The following is a 24,376-nucleotide window of genomic DNA, read 5'->3' on the forward strand; positions in this document are numbered from 1 at the left end:
ACCATAACAAATGCCTACAGTTGTCAGCTGTAATAATACATTTATAGGTCTAAACAGCATATCTGGAATATATGTGTGGCATACAAAATATTAAAGTCTATATAGTTTCATTTAGTTGTATAAAACTACAGCTGGACAATATTGATAGAATTTATATCACAATATATTTCTTAAAATCATGTCATTGTTATTGGAACATTTTATATTGCGATATATATATATATATATTGATATTGAATTATTTTCCAGTCCTATATAAAAGTAACCATTTAAAACATTGCCACCTGCTTTTAGTTTGCTCTGCATTTCTGCATTCTGAACAATTGACTTACACTTGTAAAGCTAGTAAAGCTCCTAAAGATGGGACATGAGCAAAACTCTAAGTTGAGAGTCTTTGTGTACAGAGTAAGTAATATTCATTTTAAATACAATCCTTATATTACTGTATTCCTAATCTGGGCCAATTAATAGACAGGTTTATTTGACTGGGAGATATATTAAAAAGCAATAATTGTTTTCTAGCTTTGTCATCAAATTTAAAGAGGGATTTCCAGAAATGTATACATTGTTTGTAAGTAGACAAATGCTACAATGCTACAACAAGGTCTCAGTAGGTCTACTTGGAAATAAATGCATCTACAGCACGTTTTAACCTGGAATTAAAACCATAAGATTATTACCATATTGTTTTTATATGTTATTACACCGAGCTCACCATGGCCAGTTACCATCTCAGTGTTATAGGTAGTGTCATTTTTCAGTGATTCACTTCAAGCAGTGGGAGTCTTAGACATGGGCTTGGATGCAGGCAGGTGAGTGTGAGTGATAAATGATGTGGCCTGTGGGGGAGAATAAACCTGCCTTGTGGGCTACAGATGGTGGAGACAAAGCACAGGCATGGGGGAGCGGCAGGGTGGCCATTACTTTTTGAATCTTGCTGTCAATGTGATCTTACACTCATAGTAAAACTTGGTAAATGTATTTTTAATAAAAAAAAAATAATAAAAAATTAACTGGCCTTTAAATTGTGTAAGTATTTAATGATCAAGAAACTAATGGACATTAGACACAAACCCATGCTGCCAACTTTAACATTTTGGAGGGGGGAAAAAAAAAAAATTTATATATATATATATAGTGCTGTTTTTTTTCAACTCCGGTTTCCTCCCACAGTCCAAAAACACACGTTGGTAGGTGGATTGGCGACTCGAAAGTGTCCGTAGGTGTGAGTGTGTGAGTGAATGTGTGTGTCTGTGTTGCCCTGTGAAGAACTGGCGTCCCCTCCAGGGTGTATTCCCGCCTTGCGCCCGATGATTCCAGGTAGGCTCTGGACCCCCCGCGACCCTAAATTGGATAAGCGGTTACAGATAATGGATGGATGGATGGATGTTTTTTTTCACTGGGAGACTGTCGGACCCTGGTGATGCTGGATGGATCCATAGCCAAGAGTCCAAGGGAGCATATTGGCCTTGGCCTATGTGAGGACAGGATGGTCCTCTCTTCCCTCGCTCACCACTCCACATGATGCTAGGCAGTGTGCGTTTCTTTTAGATAGCATACCCAAGTTTGAAAAGAAGCGCTGGTGGGCTTCACAAATCAAGCAAGAGATCAAGATATATCATGCCTTTTCGACACACCATGTTAAATCCAGCAAGGAGACAGTGATTATTTACAGTATGCTTAAATGTGTGTAATTTTCACATAGAATGTGATTAAAACGTTAATTATAGCCATGGGTGCCTCCTATTGTATGTGCTACTAAAGTTCATGTTCATTTCAGAATGAAAAAAAACTCACACAAAGGCTGCTAAATATGATACTATAGAAGTGGCAATAATTCATACAGTCTTGAACAAATGTTTAAGCAATACGTTTAATAGCAGACTGATCCGGTATCTGTATGTGATATATTTTGAGTGAAGGTGGGCTCAGGAAAGAGAGTGTTTTGGTGAATGCTTTAAGGGAGATCCGTGTAAGGTTCTCGGTGCAGTTTTTCACTCTGAGCTGGAGTGGCTTGTCAGGACAGGAGTGTCCAGGGGCTATGTTTGAAGTGATCTCTGGCTTTCACATAAACAAGATTGTTTCTATACAGTGCCTGAATGTAGTATCATGGATAAATATCATATTGTCACTGTTGACCAAAATATCTGTTTTTTCTCTCATTATTTGTAAACACGTGTTACCTTTTATATTGTGTTTAAAAAGGTATTAGGAATTGACCAAAAGAAATGGTCCAAAATTACTCTCAAATTCATTGTGTTATCTTCTGTTACCAGTAAGGAATGGTAAAATAAGCCTAAGGTCACCATGCCCTATTCCAGTTATGAGATAGAGTGGTATAAAGCCCCTCTGCACTGGACTGCAGAGTAATGAAACTGTGTTCTCTCGAGTGACAGATCGCCATTCATAAACTTTAATGGCTTTTGTGAACTGAAATATATTTCAGCTAATCTTCCATTTCTCATTAATGCACTTGTGGCTGGATGTAATCAAATCCTCACATAAATGTTTACAAGTCTACAGTTTAAAAATCTATAGGTTTCCCAGGAGATTTTAATGTACCGTATACTGGAAAACACACTGAGGTTATTGGTAACTGGCAGAGTTACAGATTAACTCAAAAAGTGGTGGAATATTTCTTTAATGGTCATTGCCAACTCTACTTCTTAGTTTTCCAAAATCACTGGATTGAAGGACAGGAATAACAGCATGTCCAGCACTGTGTGGGTTCTCTTCTCTCCTACAGTAAACAAGAAATGAACCAGTAACAATGGCACATTTGTTTAGCGTCTCACTGGAGCCATTGTGAGGCTATTTGTGCTCCTCTCTCTCTCTCTCTCTCTCTCTCTCTCTCTCTCTCTCTCTCTCTCTCTCTCTCTCTCTCTCTCTCTCCTCTCTTCCTTCCCTTCCTCTCAGACAAGAGATGGCTCTGCCAGTCGTGTCATCTGCTCCAGTCATTGCCTCACCAAACTGGCATGTCAATATTTGTAGCGCCAATTAGGGCCTTCTGGAGAGAAAGGCATGATTGTGCATCTCCTGCTCAGTCGCTCTTGCTCTCATTATGATGCGGTGTGCTGGCGCAGGGGAATCAAAAGGAAACCAGAGATGCCATGCCACTTGCTCTCATCTTCTCACACAGAGAAAGACCATTAAGCAATGATAACAGAGCACATCCATCCACAGGCTTTCCACAAGGCTTTTATTTCAATCTAACAACACTTTCTCAAAGAACATTTAGCTGCTGCCTCTTTTGTAGACTCAGACCTGAAGTACTGCATAGAAAGTCCCGTGCTAGCTGCAGCATGTCTCTCTCTCTCTCTCTCTCTCTCTCTCTCTCTCTCTCTCTCTTTTTTTTTCCAGAAATATTCTTCTACAGAGAGGCTACTATATCCTTTCATCTCTACTTTTAAAACCCACTTTTGCTTTAACGGCACTCAGGCCAAAGTAAAATAAAAGAAACCATTGCTAAATCTGTTGTAAACATGTCTACTTGCTATTGCAATTTTGCAACAGTCCATAGAATGAGCTTTCTGGTATAAACATTGAGTAAACCACCTTCTGATTTTGTATCTTAAAGTTAGAACGAATGTTTAAAAGCTGTATCTGAAGCACAGCTAAAATATTTATTATAGTATTTCTATTTTTAAAAACAACTTGTGTTTAAAAAAGTATTGTGGGCAAAAAGAAAAATATAACCATTGTAAACTTGTTGTAAACATGGCTGATCACCTAATACAAGGCTGCCAGAATAATTAAGTGAGACTTTCTGGTTTAAAAGCTTGGTGAATCATCTACAGATGGTGTATTGTGAAGGTGGGTACACTCTGTGGTTGATAGAAGGTTGGCAGATAATGCCCATTGCTGTTAGAATGATTAATATCACACACACACACACACACACACACACACACACACATATATATATATATACAGAACTGATGTGGCTGAGAGACGTAATTCTGCACTACAGAATACAACATGACAAATATCACTAAACACAAAAACACAAAAACATTTCAATTGATAAATAAATTGATTAAAATCATGCGGTGTATTTCCAAAGCCAATCACATGTAAGTTATTCCTTAGTAGCTGCGTTATGTCAGGGATTTACTCTTGCCTTTCACTTGTTTGACTCCAGTGTAAATTGGACTTGGCGTGGTGCATTAGCAGACAGAGGACACGACAGCAGAAGGTCATATCTCTAGGAGAATGGGTAAAGCACAGCTTTAGATGCTTTTGGCTGGCTGCCTCATGATAGCAGATTAGTGTAAGTGCTGCTGTTTTGCTGTTCCTTTTCAACATGGTCTGAGATTCGAAGGTGAAAAGAAGGGTCCACCCAAGTGCCTTTAACTAAACAGTGCATTGATGTGGACTGAGCAAATCGTAAATTCTAAAATAGAAAGTGACATTCCTCAAATCTGATTGGCTGATATCTACATTTTACAGCTGTTGTGAGATGCCTGGTGTACATACATATGATGCATATATATTTAAAAATTATTGTTTACTTTTTTAAAATAGTACAAATAATTAAATTTAAAATGTAAATTAGTTAATGGTTTTTAGTGATTAAGGTGTGTGTGTGTGTGTGAGAGAGAGAGAAAGAGAGAGAGAGAGAAAGAGAAAGAGAGAGATTTGTTAGGAATGTTGTGTATGTCAGCATCTCTGTGTGTGCTTCAGTGCAGACGAGCTCAGGCGAGAGGTAAGATGAGCACAGAGCATGTGTATCTGGCAGCTTCACACACACACGCTGCTGCTGTGGAGTGAGAGAGACACAGCCTCTGCAGTGAAGTGGAGGGATCTCTAGAACACTTTATGAAGTGGTTATTTATTCACACTCACGTAGAAGCTGAGGATCTTCAAAGCTTTGGATTTGTGGGAATCCTAAAGGCTACAAGAGAACAGCGAGGTAAGTTCTGCAAACACTACTCTGTTAACTTTTCTTCTAAAACTGTTCCAGTTCACACTGACGTGTCAATGTGGTTGCATACTATTGTTTTACCATATCTTTTGGTAAAGAGTACTTTGCATGAATGCCAAAAAATTAATATTTGTGTGTTTTTTCATACACTGATGACTGATTGTAGAATATCGGAGACACAAGGGTTTAGTATTTCTAAATTGTGAATGGGCTTTATTGCATATTTGGAATGAATGCATTTATGTTGTTAGGAAATGTTATTTCCAATAGTGTGAGACTTGTTACATAGCAGCTTCATATTGTTTGATAAGACTCCATATTTCTGCATAGCCCAGTAAAGTACACTGTAATAATTGTTGACCCATGGCTTCTGTCACCACTGCTCTACAGCAAGTCAATAGATTGTTTTATTGTTTTATTTATATTGTTTCATTTGTATTGAATTGTTCTATGAGTAACAATTTCAGATTAAAATTTCTGAATGAACTTTTTGACGTCTTAACAGCTAGTGCAGAAACTTTGAAAAATTGATGGATTTCTCCTTTGTATAATGTATACCCATGCTCACATGAAACAGTATATTATATTATCATATTAAGGATTTTAGATTATTTATGTATGACACATATATTCAGTATATTTGTGTTTGTTGACATTACATATTATATTTATGTGAAAACCATATATATGTTAAAATCAAGCAAAGTCAAAGTCTTCCTTTTTTAGTTGTAATGCTAGAGTGGCCAATGATAAATTAATAATCAGAATGTGTTTAAACAAAGTTCTTCTTGTGAGATTCTGCAGTTAAAGGGAACATATAACTATATGCACTCTCATATTCAGGGTTTGACATCAGGTGTGTCATAAATAGTGTTATATAAACAAAGCATTAACCTCCTTTGCTTCAGGGTCAGGTGAGTTGCACTTTTGCCAGCTTTTACTTGGACCAAATCTGGGTCCTTCATCAAAGTTCTGGCATTGCATCCAGACTGCAGTAATACCCTACTGCTTCAAAAAGCTTCCATTAGAGAAATAAGAATCTGTCTGGCCCAGGCACAGAGCAAGGAGCTGACTGTGGCTGGGGAGCATGTGCAGTGCAGATCCTCAAAGGCAGCTGGAGGTTGGTGGGATGGTGGGCTGGCTATAATTTGGGGGTGCTGTGAGGGGAGCTAGAGATAGGGCAAGAGACCTTAGGATGCTCTAGCAGCATTTAGGCTTCCATCTCACCACAACACTGAGGCATGCTGGTAGCTTTCTCATGTGGTCTCTCTCATCAGGCACAATACCCAGAGATGGCATGCACTCCCTATCTGTCAACCCAGTTCTAATTATATAGCGTTTCCTATTTAGTGATTCTGCACCATATACAACAAATCATCTGTAACCAATATACAATTAAGTCATTGCCTGGTTAATGTAAAATATATACACACATGCTAAATAAAATAATGGCATCCTGGAGGCTTTAGGTTTAGAAAAAATGATTTTCTTTTGTCGAGAGTTCTCACTGGTTTTAACCCGCTGCATGTTCAATCAAGCACTTGCTTTAATCATTCAAATTGAAGTGAGTAGGATCATAACAATTACTGGTAGTAATCTCTAGACTGACTGAATGACAGAAGCAGCACTTGGCTGAATGGTTTAGCTTATTCATTTTGCATTATCCAATTAGATATTCAATTCAATTAGATATATTGATGGCTGCACTAATAAGCAACAGGTCAATAATCAATATTAAATGACATCAGTGCTCTGTGTACATCTGCTTATCTACACATGAAAGGTCTGTTTTTGGTATTGTTGTATTACTGAGTTTGTCCTCAAGCTAATGTGCTGAGAAAATTCTTGTTTAATAAAAATGATTACTCACACATGAAAATTACTCACACATGGCAACACAACTCCTAATTATCTCATTAATTACTTAATTACCTTAATTATTTCATTCCCACTGTTAAGGTTGGCCCCACTGCCTGAGGCAGATGCAGGAATAAGGGTAATTGGTGCCTTTATTGTGTAATCAGTGCAGGGAACCTTGGTGTCTGTAATAAATTCACAAAAAATAAATAAATAAATAAATAGATTGCACAACGTGCAAGTTAGGGCAGCACAATGGTGCAGCAGGTAGTGTCACAGTCACACAGCTTCCAGGGACCTGGAGGTTGTGGGTTCAATTCCCGCTCCGGGTGACTGTCTGTGAGGAGTTTGGTGTGTTCTCCCTGTGTTTGCATGGGTTTTCTCCAGGTGCTCCTGTTTCCTCCCACAGTCCAAAAACACACACTGCTAGGTGGATTGGCGACACAAAAGTATCCACAGTTGTGTCTGTGTGTGTGTGTGTGTGTCTCACTGTGAAGGACTGGCGCCCCCTCCATGGTGTCTTCCAACCTTGCGCCCATTGATTCTGGGTAGGCTCCCACCATGACCCTGGACTAGACAAGTGGCTACAGACAATGAATGAATGAAAGTTAGGCAAAATAATTACTGGCCCTACAAAAATTCTGAATAAAGGCTAAATGTTCCACCTTTGGGCTGTACCCACCTCAAGAAAAGAGAATCAATTAGAAACAAATAAGGCAAATATCAGCAGTAAAACAATTTTTCTTCACCTTTCCAATTTGATAACACTGTATGAGTGTAAACATTTAGAAATTTAGAAATGGTCAAATTTGGAGATATTACTTTTAACATGTTTTTAAAGTAGTTTTGTTAACATTAAAATAATGAGACAATCTGGTTTTAAAAAGCTTTGTAGCTGAACTGTTGTGGTCTCATCTGGTGGGACTCTGTGGGACTCTTAAAAGTGTCTTTTTAGGTCAGTTTCCCAAGTTTTCATATTGAGATTCTGAGGTTTCCTGTTTGGAGAGGAAGATAGAACCACTCTGCAGAAAGTCAAAAGAAAGCAAAATGTTTATTTGTTGTTCCATACATCTGACCTAGTTCACAGGGCTTAGTTTCATACATCAAAGTTGAATTTATGGTACTTGATCACATGGAGAGCAAATCTGAATTTCAGAGGCAAAGTACTGATAACTGTACAGAACTACCAGTTGCAGAGTGAAATGTGTTAAACTGGTACATTTGGAGAATGATAATTACCACAAGAATGTAATGTTTGAGATATTTGTTTGAAGTATGTCTGTAGAGTGTTATGAATGATATACTCCAAAAACACTCCCCCACACACCCTGTGAACCTGGGGCCTGTTGCCTCTGTTTACTGTGGAGTGAACAGCTGGGATGGCAGGAGAATCTGGCAGCATGTCCGTGAGGATGAGTCAGGAACTGCCAAAGAATGTAATGAGCGTGTTTTCATACTTCAGGCATTGCTGGCACATATTTGCCCAGAAAGCACACTGCAGCACATGTTCTGTACTCCACACAAGATGTCTGTTGTGTCTTTGTGTAGTTTTTGATCAAGTGCAAAAATATTTTGTCTTAAGTTTGTTTTATAAACTTTGTATATCAAGTTACAAGGCTTAGCTAGAAAATATTGAAGACTTGAATCAACATGAAACTGCAGGACAGTTCATTTCGAAACCTAAAAATAAACCTCAGATACAAAAAAAAAATGTCTAGGTTGATTTGCAATGTTTAGAGGATAAACTTTTAATTTAGTCTGTATTACAAACTATTTTTTTCCACAGTCATTCCATCAACATTTCATTCATTCACTCTCATTCTGCTGGCTGAATATTCTCCACAAAAAAAAACATTTATTTCAAAATACATACAAACATACATACATACATACATTTTCTTTTCCGCTTCTCCATTTCAGGGTCGCGGTTTATTTCAAAATATTGAAGTATAATTAGGTCTTGACCTCAGAAAAATGTTCATTGTTGACCTCCTGCACTTCCAACCACACAATCATTAAGCAAACTATTTGTGACTCATTCTAAATGTTCCACCATATGCATCTGTGTAGACCTTTAGTATACAGTTCAGTTAGGTGTTATATGTCTTTGGAGTTTAGTTGTTTCCTTTGTGGAGTAACATTTTATTGAGTAATGATTCAATTAAAGGGTGAGGTCAACCTTATTCATAGGTCTTTGCTTATCTACGTCAAACCTCAAACTACAGCTGTTGTAAAGTGATCTGTTTTCTGCCTTATTGACAACAAAGTATATTAAAAGCTGAAGGAGAGAGTATAAGTAGTACCTGTCTTCCCCTGCAGCTAACAAATATCTGGATGTACTCCTTGAGTATATCTTGGGTTAAAGTAATTAATGGATAAACCTGTTAATGTCTGCCAATTATGATACACTTAAGGGCCAATATAATTGTACTGAGATAAAAGTGACTCCTAACTCACAAATGGGGCAGCTGTAACTGCTGGTTCTATTGTCAGAAGATTGTGAGATAGATCACTGGTCATGCCACTGCTGTCCATGGTTCCAGAGAGCATGTTTCTCAGCAATATTGCAGTTAGTGTTCTCCTCCAAGCACGCTGATGTGTTGTTGAACATCAGCACTAATTTGAATAGATGTAGTGTCTCTTCAAATTTACCTCTCTACATATATCTGTGAGAGACCTTTAAGTAGTAAAATGTGTATGATAATGCAAAAAAAGTAAAGTCTTTAAAATGTTCACCACTAGTCACACTGATGGATCAAGTGCATATTCGTCACTGATTTACATTATCAATTAAGATCACATCAACATGCTGACCATGGTCAAAGTACAATATCTGTTAAAGGAAAATAAATGCACACACACTTACATACAATTTATATGTCCTCCCAGTCTTGCTCAATTGCAGTTTGGCAGCATAATATTGTTGGCTGGAAGAAAGATTTATCTGTACAGCAACTGTTTCCTGTGCTTTGTTTCAGTCTAACACTAATTACTTGCACACACAAAGATCCACATGTGCACAGAAAATCCATGCTTCCATCACAATGGCCATACACACAACCAAGCAACATATAAATCACCAGTGGTAGTGCATTCCCCAACATGTGTGTGTACAGACCTCCCACGTGTGTTCTTTTGGCATGCTGCAGTCTCCATCAGTGACATCACTGAGCCTGTATTCACTCTCTAGTTCTATTATGAGCCTGGACACTTCAGTGGTGTGTAACTACATCCTCAGTCTCACAGCAGATAATGGACTTCCAAATTTGTCCTCAATTAAACAATGAAACTTTGTCACACAAAGTTTTCTGTTCCAGTTCTGCAGCTCTTGTCATTTTCTCGTTGTTTTTTTCAGTCGCACATTTTAAGTTATATATTGTACACATCACATTTTATTTTGTATTTTTGGTTTATATAGTCTCCCTACTATACTGCATGTATTTTTGTCTGTAAATGCATATGGTATTTTTTCTGGTAACTTTGAGAGCTGGCATTGAAGTTGTAGGACACACTGAAACTTAATATTTATAAAAGAACACAATAGCACAGGTCAATAAAAGTGAAGATAGTTGTGACTCTGTTATGTGAGGTAATATATCATATTCCAGGATCCAGATGAATTTTCTGTGTAAACAGAGGGATTATAGTTAGGCCCGTGAATCAGAGCTCTGTTGTCATTCCTGAATGTTTTGTCTGATGTCTTCAAATGTACCATAAAATTTAGATGGGTTTTTTGGTCAGGGTTAGATAATTAATAAATATGGTATTAATACAGGTTATCAATTCTTATGGCTTATTATAATTGTGTACATCTGTGGGAATATATATATATACAGATATATACTTTGGTTTGCATAAAATATGGCAGTAAAGGTGTTTATGTTTACAATACATTTGGAAGAATATAAGTTTTTTTTTCTTTTGAATTTTTGCTGCAATACAGCCATGGCATGGCAGGAATTTGTAAAACTCCACCGCTACCAAAACTGATTTTAAGACTCTTGCACAGCATTGCATGCTTCTGTAGTTTAGTCACTAGCTGTAAATAAAGCCCCTTGGTTAGTACCTCCTCACCCATCCAGAAAAGACTCCACATGTGTTCTATTATTTCATTATTTTCTGACCTGAAATAGCAAGTAGTCATGCTGCTGCACTGAGGTACAACAGCAGTAGAGCTTCTGGTTCATAAAGGTGCAAACAGTAGTGCAAGGAGTGTTGTAAAAGCTACATGCATCACTATCAATGTGCGAGACAATGTGGCTGGTGCATCTAAACATTTAGAGATTTTATTTACTCTGCATCTGTGCTGTACAGGCCTGGAGGAATCCAGGAGGAGATGAAATCTCCCTTCAGTTGACGTCATAGTAGACCATGATTAGAGAAACACTGAAGCTTGGCACAAACAAAGAAGAATTTAATGCTACTGACCATACCAAGCAATGACTGGGAAGATTTTTAACTGATTCTGTTTGGATGTAAGCATACTAATGTGACCATAGATGGATTTATTTTTAGCTAGCAGTTAAAGTGTTATTACAAAAATAAAAATACAGTTTGTTGGGATTATCTTAAAAAATAACAAAATGTCCAGTAGATGTAATCTCTCCCTAATTATACATTTGCAACCACAAAGGAGGAAACAGGAAGCGGACTGGTTCCAAACAGGATGTAGAAGAAGCCAGTATGGTGTGTGGTTTCACGTGTCTCTAGGCCACAGAGTGTAGTAATAAGTTCCTGTCACAAGCCTTAGTGGTGCTTATTAAGACAAGCTCTCCATTCTCATACTGTTTATAATGCCCTTGTTGACTTACCCACTCGCCATTTCCCAATGGGGAATTCAAACGCCATCTTAAGGGTTGTTCTGATTACTCTATTAGCTCAAGGGAAGTTGGTTAGACAACCTCTTGGAAGAGAAAGGGATCATGCCAAGATAAATACAGACTTCAGCAACAGAGCTAGCCCTGAAATTATTGCTATTTGAGGCAACATTTTGTTTTAACTCAAAAATATGGCAGACGGAGTATATCCCAGGCATCGAAGACAATGCATGGCAAAGAACAAACAGCACAATGCAAGGTGTTTAGCTGCAGAAGCCAGATTCATAATGATGGCACTTATAAGCAAATAAACAACTTGCTGATGTAACATTTAATCATGATATTCATGATTGTAATAAAAAAACACTTATATTTTTTAAATGTTTCCTCGTCATTTGCAAGCTCTCCTAACTGTTTGCATGGTTGAAATATTCAAATGTGTTTACGAAGCCCCAGTGTCAGTAAATGAGTAAAAAAAAAGAAAAAACTGTCTTGGTCTAGGGTGGCACAGTGGCACAGCAGGTAGTGTTGCTGTCACACAGTTCCAGGGTCCTGGGGTTGTGGGTTCTGTGAGGAGTTTGGTGCATTCTCCCTGTATCCGCGTGGGTTTCCTGCCAGAGTCCAAAAACACATGTTAAAAGCTTGGTGTCAGTATTACATTTGCTCCTTTAAAAAAAACTTAAAATACCTTTGCCATTAGCAGAGAGAGAGCCTAGCATACCAGACCAAGACATTCATTCACACATTTATTGTGTGTAACTAATCCAGTTCACTATAAGCTACTCAAAAGTGTCCATATGTGTGAGTGTGTGTCGCCCCTGGGGAAGGACTGGCGCCCTCACCCGGGTGTGTTCCCACCTTAAGCCCAGTGATTCGAGGTAGGCTCTGGACCCACTGAACCCAGGCAATTTAATGTTTTCATTTTAAATGAAGTAACTTAAAAGACTTGCATTTTTTATGTACCATGTATGTTACATTTCAAATGAGAGCAAGGTGTTTTATAGTAGCTCAAACAAACTGATTGACAAGACAAGGTAAGGGTGATGCAGATATGAATTTGACCTCGTCTTTACAGTAAAACACAAGACACTGACTTTGTGCAAGTGAGGGGTTGTCTGTGTATGAGTGTGCACATACATATAACCCTAATGTGATTAAGCCATAGAAGGTGACACTGTCCACACAATGCAGTGTGGCTCTTAAAGTGGATTGGATTATGAGTACACCCTTCAGCTTATCCTCATCATCACTCTTCATTTATAGATTAGAAAAGGTCTCACGTCTTACCATTAACATATGTTAATGATTCAAACATACATTAGATGATACAACTCTGAACACACCAATAACTAATTGGACAATGGTAACTTTTGTTTTGAGTTTGTGCTCCATAAATATGTGATTTAAACACTGACTGTGTGGTGGAAACACTTATACTGAGATTAAGTTTAGAGTTGATTTTAATGGCACTGTTGCAAAGCGCACTGTATTACTTCCTAACAAAGTACTAAGCAGTTGATTTGACAAACCCAGTGTGTATTTAAATATTCCTTTTCATTTAGACCTGATTTTATGGAACTGACCCATCTTTGGTCTTCGTGTCAAGATACAAACACAACTAGATGTAAATGTTACATCTTAGTGATGTTTTTCTGAGTGTCCAGATGTTCTTAAACATTGTGTGGTTGTTTTTCCCATTAAAAAAAAATTAAATAAATGTTCCACTTACTCTTCTTTGATTTATGCAAGTGGATTCTCTTCCATTTTATCTCCTCAGAAATATGTCCTTGATGTACATGAGAAAGGAATTTGTAAGGCAGCCAAGGTGTGTGTAGATAGTTTTATGAATGTTATACACTCTGTGAAGGGGAATGTAATGTCAGCGAGAACTTTAGGAAGGGGTGCTGGGATGGCAGCTGTAACATAGCATTGTGTTGGAGATGGAATAAAAAAACTGAGGAAAAAAATGTTAGAAGAATGCACAAGAAGAAGAGTTAGAAGAAGAGTGGACAAATGAAATGTTGGAGGGTATTCAGCTTTTCAGTTAACGGTCTATTGAACACATTTTAAACCTAATTTAGAGTGATCAATTAGTTGGGATGAATGTTAATCACAATCTAGTCTGCGCTGAAAATATTTGAGCTAAAGCACTCAGAGAGCAGTGACCCTGTGTACATGGAGGCATAACATAATGTATTAAGTAAGGGTAGATTTTGTAAGTGATTTTTATAGACACATTTTTTGTTCTGTCTGGTCTTTTAAAGCCTTGATAACTTTCATCGGCAGCTTTTCAGCTCTATGGCTTCTGGCACGTACCACAGTGTGTACCTGCCCTGCACAATTAATTTATTCTACATTTATTGTCAGTTTTATCTGTTGAACTGTGCATGTGGGTGCACCGTGTAGTTTTACAATTACACACTGTATCGCCTGTTGCTCTGCATACCTTGTTCATTCCCTTTCAAGTAGTCCTTCAAAGGTCAGAAAAACTACTAAACAGTGGTGAACAGGTGTGGTGTTGGCATGTATAGCCCTTGTACAAGTGGATTAGACACATCAATGCTGCTGGAGCTTTTAAAAACTGTGTCCATGCACTGTCCACTCTATTAGACATATGTTCCTTGTTGGCCCACCTTGTAAGACCAGAGAAAGTAGTTTATATGCTGCTGCTCATCATTTTGTGTTTGTCAACCTCTAGTCCATTATCAGGGTCACAAGATGCTGTTAGCTTGGTTGGTGGACTATTCTCAGTCCAGCAGTGACACTAAGGTTTTTTAAAAAACATTGACAGACAGGGTGAACAGGGGTTGGCTAACGATGAAACAAGAAGCTGGCATTGATGTTATGGCATTCTATGTATAAAATACGGACTTTTTCACTTAGAAAATTGTAAAACATGTAATGACCAGGGAAATCCTTTATAAATAATTTCTGTTTGGCAAATTGGAACATTATTCCACCCTCCCTCTCTCTCATTCATATATATATGTGTATATATGTATACACACACACATGTACCCTATATTACACACACACACACATTTATCTAATAACTGTAATGGCCCCCCTCGTCTCCCCCTTATAGCCATTTTAAATGATTGGACACATCCTGCCAAAACAGCAAAAGACATTTTGCTGTTTCATCCAATTTTTCAATACAACAGTTCCTCAGCAGTTTTGACGGTCATATGTTAGTGTTAAATTGACATGCATCAAAGCAAAGCTTTCCCAAATGCACAATTTATCTTTTTGACCTTCAGACTAACTATTGCCCATACACATTATGTTTTGTATGAAGAAGAAATCTTCTGCTTATGTGACAGCCTGGTGTCTGCAGGCTAGAAACAGGGATTCAGGAGAAACATAGCCCAGTTATAATTTACTTCTCACACAACAGTTAGTTTACACAGCAATTACTATCTAACACAGTACCATTAATGCATACCAGGAATGCTGTCAGCACAAGCACACACATATACAGGAACACAAACCGATTGTGCAACCTGGTTACTTGTCAGGGATTATTCATTTTCTAAATGAAATTTATTACATTATATGAACACATCTGGGGCAGCATGGTGGTGTAACAGGGTGTCGCTGTCACACAGCTGCAGGGTCCTGGGGTTGTGGGTTCAAACCCCGCTCTAGTTCACTTTCTGTGAGGACAGGTGACTGTCTGTGTATTTTTTTTTGTGTGGGTTTTCTCCAGGTGTTCTTGTTTCCTCCCACTGTCCAAAAACAAATGTTGTTAGGTGGATTGGCTACTCAGAAATGTCCATACGTGTGAGTGAATATGTGTCACCCTGTGAAGGACTGCAGTGGGTCCAAAAGCCTACCCAGAATCACTGGATGCAAGGCAGGAACACACACTCACATATTCATTCACACACTCACACCTATGAACACTTTTTGAGTCACCAATCCACCTGTGCTTTTGGACCGTGGGAGGAAACTTGAGCACCCAGAGGAAACCCACACAGTCCCGGGGACAACACACCAAACTCCTCACAGACTCCACAACCTCCAGGTCCCTGTTATTCTATCTGAAAATTACATTCTTAACTTTCATTGTAAGACAATGTAACAATATATCATTAATTCATATTTCATTATGTTTCTGCTGTCACTTCATCATGATCAGGGTCACGATGGGTCCAGAACCTACCTAGAATGTTTGAACACAGCCTAGGCAGAGCACAATACATCACAGGATATCACACATTTAACCAGTCACCCAAAGCCTCTCATCTGTGAGCATGTTCACATAACCAATCCACCCACCAACATATGATTTATGACTGTGTGTTGAACACAGAGCACTTAAAGGAAACCCATCCAGACACAGGGAGAATATAATAGATAAAAAAATGTGATACAGGGGTTTGTAAAATGACTTTGGAATGGTCTTTAGTTAATAAACAGAAACATTTCCTGAAGGTCACTGGTTTGATCCCCATAACTGCCAGTGGGAGTGGAAGTGAAGGAACGGCACTGTCCTTCTCCCTTAGTCCACTGCTTAAATGCCCTCGAGCAAAGCACCTTCACTGTTCCCTGTGCGCTAGGGATGGCTGCGTGCCACTCTGGGTGTATGTTCACTCCCCCTAGTGCACTAGTGTGTTTGTGTGTGTGTTGTACGTTGTACAATGACAAGTAATTGCACAAAGCATTTAATTTCACTTAGAAAATCAAGATAAAATAGGTAGCTTGACAAGGGGACCTCAAACTTTTACATATGTACGTACATGTTGCATTTTTCTGTATTGCACCCAGCAGAACTTGCATTAATATTGTTATACATACATACGGTTCTCTCAAACAGGGTGAGGGCAGTGCAGTGGTAAGCCCAGGATGAAGCACCTGGCCATCTCAAAATGGCTGAACAACCTGGGATTGCAGCAGTACTGCACACTGTTCGATGAGGAGTATGATGGAGTAGAGGTAAGAGAATCTAACATACACACAATCCCAGAAATCCTTTCACTGCAAACTTTACAGTGTGAAAAACATTATTAATATACATATTTATTACTTGTCTCAATTGTAATAAATATAACAAATGTAACTCAATGTTTCTCGGTTTTTATAACTGGATTAAAACAACTGTTATATTTTCCAAACACACCATCCCCTCAACAGTCAAAAAAAAAACAAAGCAAACTTTGCTTTGAATCAGTTTTTTTTTGTGATCTCACTACAAACAATCCATTAACATATATCCATCCACAGTTACAGTTTACAGTAGATTAGCTTAGCCCTCTCACGTCTAATTTTCTATAATTATTTCAGTTTTATGATAGCTTCTTGAATAAGGCACAGTATAGTGCAGCCAATCAGAATCAAACTAATATTCTTAGTGCTCATGTGCACACTATTATCACACAATTATCCTTGAAAGCACACCTAAGATGAAGTTGCTTGCTTCAGATTCAAAACCATTTCTGAGTGTGTGGGCTAATATGTGGAAAACAGGAATTGTTGCAAAGGATTCCTCTCTTAGTATTAATCTCTGCGGAATCCATCTGCAGCACCAACCTCTGTTTCTGACTCTGATTTGTAGCAGCTGACCTAAAGTGCGTACTTTTGTTTTATTATGGGTGAAGCTCGGCACACATGGCACACACTGTGAGGAATGTATTGAAGTAAAAATTATGCCATATTGTCTTTCATATATGATTCCACACATGAAAAGTTGAATAAAGCACTTTAAAAAAAAGTTTGCATATATCAGTTGTTAATTTATGCATACAGACTGTATAATCATGTAAACTTTCATTTTCATTCAGATGCCTTTCTCTGAAGTAGCATCATAAACCAAATGTCAGCTCTGTAATAAGGGAGCACTATCCAAGTACCTTTGGGCTAAGATCCAGATCTAATCATCCAACATCATTAATTTGACCTCTTACTAATGCATTTATGGCTGATAGCAATCAATCACTTACAGTAATGCTCCAAGACCTAATAAAAGTGTTTTATCTTTACATTGCTGCCTTTGTGGAGATGGCTTTTTTTCAGTAGTGGAACCTCAGAATTCTGCTTTTACTTCACACTGATGAAAAATGTCCTATTTAAACTTAAGAACACTGATATTCTTATTTGATTTTATTGATTAAAAATATGAGATTTTAAATCTACCATGACCTTGAAATGGACTAAGTGGCAAAGATGATGAATGAATTAATGAATGAATTAATTAATTGATTAATGATTTCAGTTTTGTCAGAAAATGCTTCAGGACAAAAATGTTATGACAGCATTATTTAGAAAAATACTGTTGTTCATAGCAAGAAAGACACATAAAGTGATATAAAGCTGAGCTCAAAATGAGTACATAGCAAATTGTATATTTTAACAGATGTTATACCCAAATTTTAAAAATCATGTACATAACACACACACACTTACTGCTATCCCTGTGCCCCACCACTGCCACCCCCACACCCCCCCAACCTCTTCCTGGCAGCTCTTGATGCCCTTTTTGGCATTCACTCAGTTAAGGGCTTATTCTACTCAGCTGACAGTGAGACAAAGGCATGAGTAGCATTCTGTTGAAGTTCAATGAGTTTGTTTGTCTTGGCAGCGTCAGAGCTTAAAGTAGGAGGACAGCTCGTGTTTGGGTGCAGGGAAGAAAAGTTAGGGTGAAAAGATAAGTGCTATTTTATCAATATAGTATAGATCACATTGCACAGGAATGACTCTGCTATATCCGTAGGCTATAAAAAGCAAACTCCCTGCTCCAAAAAAACACTAGACCCATCAGTATGTCTGTCATTTCCTGTGAAGGAAAAATTCAAAAAATTGAAAAGATTTTTGGTTGCCCCTGACAACATCGAAAGAGGGAACTTGCCCGAGGCTCCTTGTTCCTCGCTTTATGAGTCAGGAGCTGGTTTTAGTGGGAAAGATAATGTCTGTCCACTAGAGTCTGTGGCAGAGTTACTCATTAAGCATAGTCATTTTTATTTTTATTTTTTTTTAATCCCATGATTCTTTTATTAGATTAACCATGGCAATCTGAATAGGTATTTACAAAAGATGTTTTATGTTTTACAAACCCCATGTCTACAAAAGTTCAAACACTCTAAAAATGAAATGAAATGAAATGAATGCAGAAATCCTAATTTGCCGGGGATTGTCCTGTTGAAATGGACATGGCCTTTCTGGGAAAAGATTTCATCTTGACTAAACACCAGTATAAGCCCTAAGCACCGTCACATATAGTCTGGTCAGCAATGACGTGTGTACTGATGGACCGCATGCCATCACAGATGCAGTACTGTATTTTGGATATTTTGTTATTAGCACTCTGAATGGTCTTTTTCATCTTTGGCACGTAGAATCTAAAATCTGTTTGTTTGTTTTTTCCAAAACAAGCTGAAACATGGACACCTCTGAACACAGAACATGTTTCTAATTTCTTTCTGTCCGTCTTAGATGATGTCAGGCACAGAGTATTCTGTGAACTTTCTGCAAAAATTACTATATGTATTCCTCTTTGCATAATATGGTTTCAGGTTGTATTTCTTAATGCAGCAGTGAACTGTGTAAAGTAACAGTATATTCCAAAGTACCCTGAGCCCATGTTGCTATGTCCATCACAGTTGCATCGCGGTTTCCCCAATACCTCCTCAGGGCTCAGTCGTCATACACATTCTACAGGGATATCTGCCCTTGGCCATTACGCAGAGATTTCCATAAACTCCCTGAATCTTTTTACAATATTATGAACTCTAGATTGTGAAAGACCTGCATTCTTGACAGTCTTGCATTGAAATTGAAATTCTGTTTGAACTGGTCCACAATAATCTTACAGATTTTGGAATAAATAGTGATGAGCAGCAAACTATTTTTGATGGCAAAGATTGAGCCTTTGTGCCATTGGGTCCTTTCATATCTATCTATCTATCTATCTATCTATCTATCTATCTATCTATCTATCTATCTATCTATCTATCTATCTATCTATCTATGCCCCTGTCACAAATTATGAGTTGTGTTTACTATTGAAAACTATTGAAAAAATCTTTTTTTTAATCAATTAAATTAACTTTTACTATAAACTGCATTTTATGTTTCACAAGGATTTGAAATGGAGGAAAAACACGTGCATTATATTTTTAATTGCAAGTAACAGTTGGATCTGTTTGAGGGTCTCTGTAAATTTTTTAAATCTATTATTTTTAAAACACTGAGGCAGAGCACTGAAATTTTATGAGGCATTAGTCACTACCACCTGGCCTCTGCCACTTGTTTCTTTTTAATAAGCAACATTTCTGTCAGTCTCTCTCTCTCTCTCTCATTTTCTTTCCCTCTCTCTCTCTCTCTCTCTCTCTCTCTCTCTCTCTCTCTCTCATTTTCTTTCCCTCTATCTCTCTCTCTCTCTATTTCCCTCTCTCTCTCTCTCTCTCTATTTCCCTCTCTCTCTCTCTCTCTCTCTCTCTCTCTCTCTCTCTCTCTTCTCTCTCTCTCTCTCTCTCTCTCTCTCTCTCTCTCTCTCTCTCACACACACACACACACACACACACAATTGCTCTGAGGCCCAGGTGGCTGGTGAGCAATGATCTAATAAAAACGCTTGTTCACTTTAACGATTTACAGTGATCTCACTGAATAACCTTTTGGAGATATTTCACTGTCAGTGCCATAATTTATCCTCTTTTCGAGCTAGCGCACTCTCTTGTGTGACAGAGAAATGAAACATGCCAAATGCCATGCCCTGTCCAGAGGACTTGGCTGTGGTGCAGTGAAGTTGAGTGATGGAGCACCATTCAGTGCTCCAGGGATGAGCTGAAGTGACATTTGTTATTCAGAATTAATCTGACTTCAAGGGTGATGAAGTCCTCAGAGCAACATTTCAACTTCTAATTCCTACCTGTGTCCTTTACAGAAATGAAGACACTTGTGGTCAGGCAGGGGGATGGAGTGGGGTGTGGTGGGGTGGGGGTGGTTTTGGGAGCTGTATAAAAAGTTGCAAAATGCATCCATGAACAGATACACTTTTACAAAACAAGTAACAAATGCTTTTGTGACCATCCATCCATCCATTATCTGTAACCGCTTATCCAATTTAGGGTCGCGGGGGGTCCAGAGCCTACCTGGAATCATCGGGCGCAAGGCGGGAATACACCCTGGAGGGGACGCCAGTCCTTCACAGGGCAACACAGACACATTCACTCACACCTACGGACACTTTCGAGTCACCAATCCACCTGCAACGTGTGTTTTTGGACTGTGGGAGGAAGCCGGAGTACCCGGAGGAAACCCACGCGGACACGGGGAGAACACACCAACTCCTCACAGACAGTCACCCGGAGCGGGAATCGAACCCACAACCTCCAGGACCCTGGAGCTGTGTGACTGCGACACTACCTGCTGCGCCACCATGCCGCCCGCTTTTGTGACCAGACTCTTTCAATACAACATTTGATATAAACTATATTTAAAACAAAACAAAATAAATCAAAGGACTTTTTTCAGTTCATGACGATGTGTGATTGTGGAAAGCCTTTTATTTAATTTTCATACCCAGGGGCGTAGCACCAAATTCTGGGCCCTATGCACAAGCGGTTACTTTACCTCATTTCTTTTTTTGTCTGATTCCTGCCTCTCTTTTCTTTTCTGAAAACCAAATTTAGCTTTCTTGGGCATCATCTTTCATAGCACGGATTAATGTGCCATTTCAGCAGAATGAACGCTGAGCCAGTGAAGGCCAACTAAACCATTTCAGGCAAGGGGTGAGGCCTATGAAGGCTAGGACAGACAATTCAATCCATCAGTCAACTGATTTATTTACAAAAAATATCAAATTTACATTAGTTAGCAACATTCATTGTAATCTTTAAATTATATAAATATTTAAATGAAAATAATATTCCAGACTCACCTCACATCCGGCCCTTGTGCTGCGTTCGGGTGCTCATCAGAAGCTTGACGTTTAAGTAGTAAATTCAACTTCACTGCGTTCAGGTTTTTGGCTGAAGATCTACCCACTGTGTAGTAGATGGCTTCATAATAAATGCGATAAAATATATATATAAAAGATGAGATATTGGTTTATGAGTCTTTCCACATTCAAAGATATGCCAGGCTAATCTTGTAGTGTAGAAATATCAGATTGGTGGTGAGATATAAAAAGAGCTGCCTGTTGGACAGAATTTCTTATGAGGATTTTAGCTAAATCCTTCTAAATAACAGTGAAAGCAAAAGATCGATAAAGTCAATAAATACTTAATGTCTTGTTTGGATTTTGACAACTGAAAGGGTAGGCTTGACAAGGATGTGGCTCAGTGGCTGTAAATAGAACAGGCTTTCACACATGATTCAACTCCAACCAATAACAGCTAAAAGAGTGTGGCTGCCAGAATAGCTTTCTTATCACACCTTTGAGCATTCAAGAGCGTCATTATTCTAGGTATATTTACATGTGTGTAAAGTCTGCACAAAATGTCATGTACAGAGAGAGTATTGATGTTGAAACTGCAAAGTTTAGAATTTATTAATAACAGATGGTAGTGTGAGCATGTTGGAAATAAAGAGATATGCAAACATTCAACACACACGTACACTTTTACTGTAAATGCAGAAGCACAGCTTTCTAAGAGTTGTTGTTCGTACAGGTCTGGACCTTAAGTGATTCACGGAGGAACCCACAGCAACAAACAAGCTGCTAAGAGGAGTACAGCCAATTTTTTATAAGCCCTGACCTCTAAAAACATACAGGCTGAGCAATTCTTTGACGTATTTGAAGTTTGCGGGTTGATGTGGGACCACACATGGGACAGAGACAGTGTGATGGCGTGTGTGATATTGAGGCAGGTTGTTTTTCATGGATTGTTAGATTCAGCTGTGGTCATGAAAAATCAGAGCAGATGCACAATAGGCCCATACCAGCATCGGACACTTTCTATCTGCCCCTTTTATCTCCCTCCCTTTTTTTCTCTCTCTCTCTGTTTATCTGTCTTGTGTCCCTCCCTCTGTCTCTGTCATCTCTGATTCTCTTTTTCTCACCTCTCATACTCTAGCTATCTCTGTATTTCTCCTCTCCTTCTGTCCATCTATCCCCTTTCATTCTTTATCATACTTGCCTCTCTTCTCCCTCTCTGTCTGTGTTCATCTCCCTTTTTCCTTTTTCATTCAACCACCTTTTCTCCCTATTTCTCTTTCTTTATATCTCTCCTTTCATTATTTCATTATTATCTATCCCTCTTTGCCCTTCTCTCCTTCATGTATCTCTCTTTACATCTTTCTCTTTCTCTGTCTATCTCTCTATTTCTCTCTCTCCTCCATTCTCTACATTTTTCTAGGGCCCTCTCTCTCACTCCCTAATGCTGTCCCCCTAAACAGAGCAGGTTGAAAGGAAAGCATAGGAGAATAGTTGTTGATAGGAGAGATTCATTTGTGTGATGGTCTTCATGGAGCCTCTGAGATAAGACACACACACACACACAAAGAGCCTAATGCAGCATACACTTGTTTCTCCAGCATTAAACCAACTGCAACTACACTTCACTGCACCGTTCAACTACAGCAACAACATCTGAAAAGACAACACTGCTGAGAGAGTGAGAGGTTTCACAGAGAACATTAGTCTATATTATTTCCTAACAGACAGCACTGACAATGGGGCCAGCTTATCATTTCTGTTAACATATCTGTAGGCGATGGGCCAATTAGACATTTCTTAACGTGACTGTTCAGCCAAACTGCTACCCACATTATAGTCCATCATGTGGTGTCAAATGTGAGGTGTTAAAAGATCCTATCTTTGCTTTGAAGCTAATGTAACTGACAAGTAATGGAAGTTTACAGCGTGCAGTGTAACAGCATACCTAACTTATCACACATTTGACTTCAAATTAGAATTGTGTGTTTTTGCACATGGTATGACACACTGTTATCTACAAAAGCTGACAAATGTACATTGCATGACTAAAACCTGTAATTTTCCTCAAGGTTCCTAAATAAGAGAGGACCATCTTAGTGCCATAAATGACTAAAACAAGTCTACACTCTCAGAAAAACTTCAGTTCTCACTCTGGTGGTACCTGAAAGGATACATTTTCAGTACTTTTATTTGGGGAACATAACTGAGCTATATTCAGTATAAACTATTGATTATTAATTTGTGTAAATTTCATATGCCACATTTAATCTTCAGGACATTTATTTCATTATTGTATTTTACAGAGTTCTATAATAAACCTTAACATTTTGGGAGAAGTGAATGTAATGTACCTTTTAAGGAAAACATTTACACTGTTTTTATTTTTAGTTAACAGTAACGTACCTGTACAGGACCTTTTTTCTGACAGTGTATAATAGTAATGTAGCTTCAGTGCAAAACTAGATCAGAACAGAAACAGAAAAACTAAATAAAAACCAAACATGGGAGCTGGACTCATGGCTGTGAGAGCTACAGGGTAGTGCCCCAGAATGTCTGAATGTCAGTTATGAATACAGCTTAATTTATACACGTATTACAAATAGATACTTTAAGGTGCACCCACTATGGACAAAGACGTTCAAGGGTGCATGCAGAGTGTGTGATCTCCACAGGAAAGAATTACATCAATTGGGATGCTTTACATCAGCCACAGCTTAAGGTCACTGAGCTTAGTGCCAGTTGTGCACAAGTGGGGTGTAATGTTCTCTAGAGTGATGGAACACAGTTATCCTCTAGGTTCTCTGGGATTAGTTGGAGTGGTGTTTGTGATCCTGAATTAATCATCCAAAATCAGTTTCTGATCTCACTAATTCTTTAGAGGTTGAATTCAAATAGATC

At 38.4% G+C, this 24,376-nt stretch overlaps 1 protein-coding gene across 2 annotated transcripts in view; it reads left to right on the forward strand.

The window, feature by feature from the left end:
- Window positions 1-24,376, forward strand: part of bcar3 (BCAR3 adaptor protein, NSP family member) — a 103,189-nt gene that overhangs the window by 1,169 nt on the left and 77,644 nt on the right. The window contains exons 1-2 of one of the 2 annotated variants that reach the window (XM_066643407.1): window positions 4,846-4,912; window positions 16,418-16,536. In XM_066643407.1, coding sequence (XP_066499504.1) covers window positions 16,447-16,536 — 90 coding nt within the window. In that variant the 5' untranslated portion in view covers window positions 4,846-4,912; window positions 16,418-16,446. Of the gene's footprint in view, window positions 1-4,845; window positions 4,913-16,417; window positions 16,537-24,376 lie in introns of those variants that run through there. The other variant, XM_066643408.1, reaches the window with a different exon arrangement.

Source organism: Hoplias malabaricus, chromosome 14 (genome assembly GCF_029633855.1).
Source record: "Hoplias malabaricus isolate fHopMal1 chromosome 14, fHopMal1.hap1, whole genome shotgun sequence".
NCBI lineage: Eukaryota > Metazoa > Chordata > Actinopteri > Characiformes > Erythrinidae > Hoplias > Hoplias malabaricus.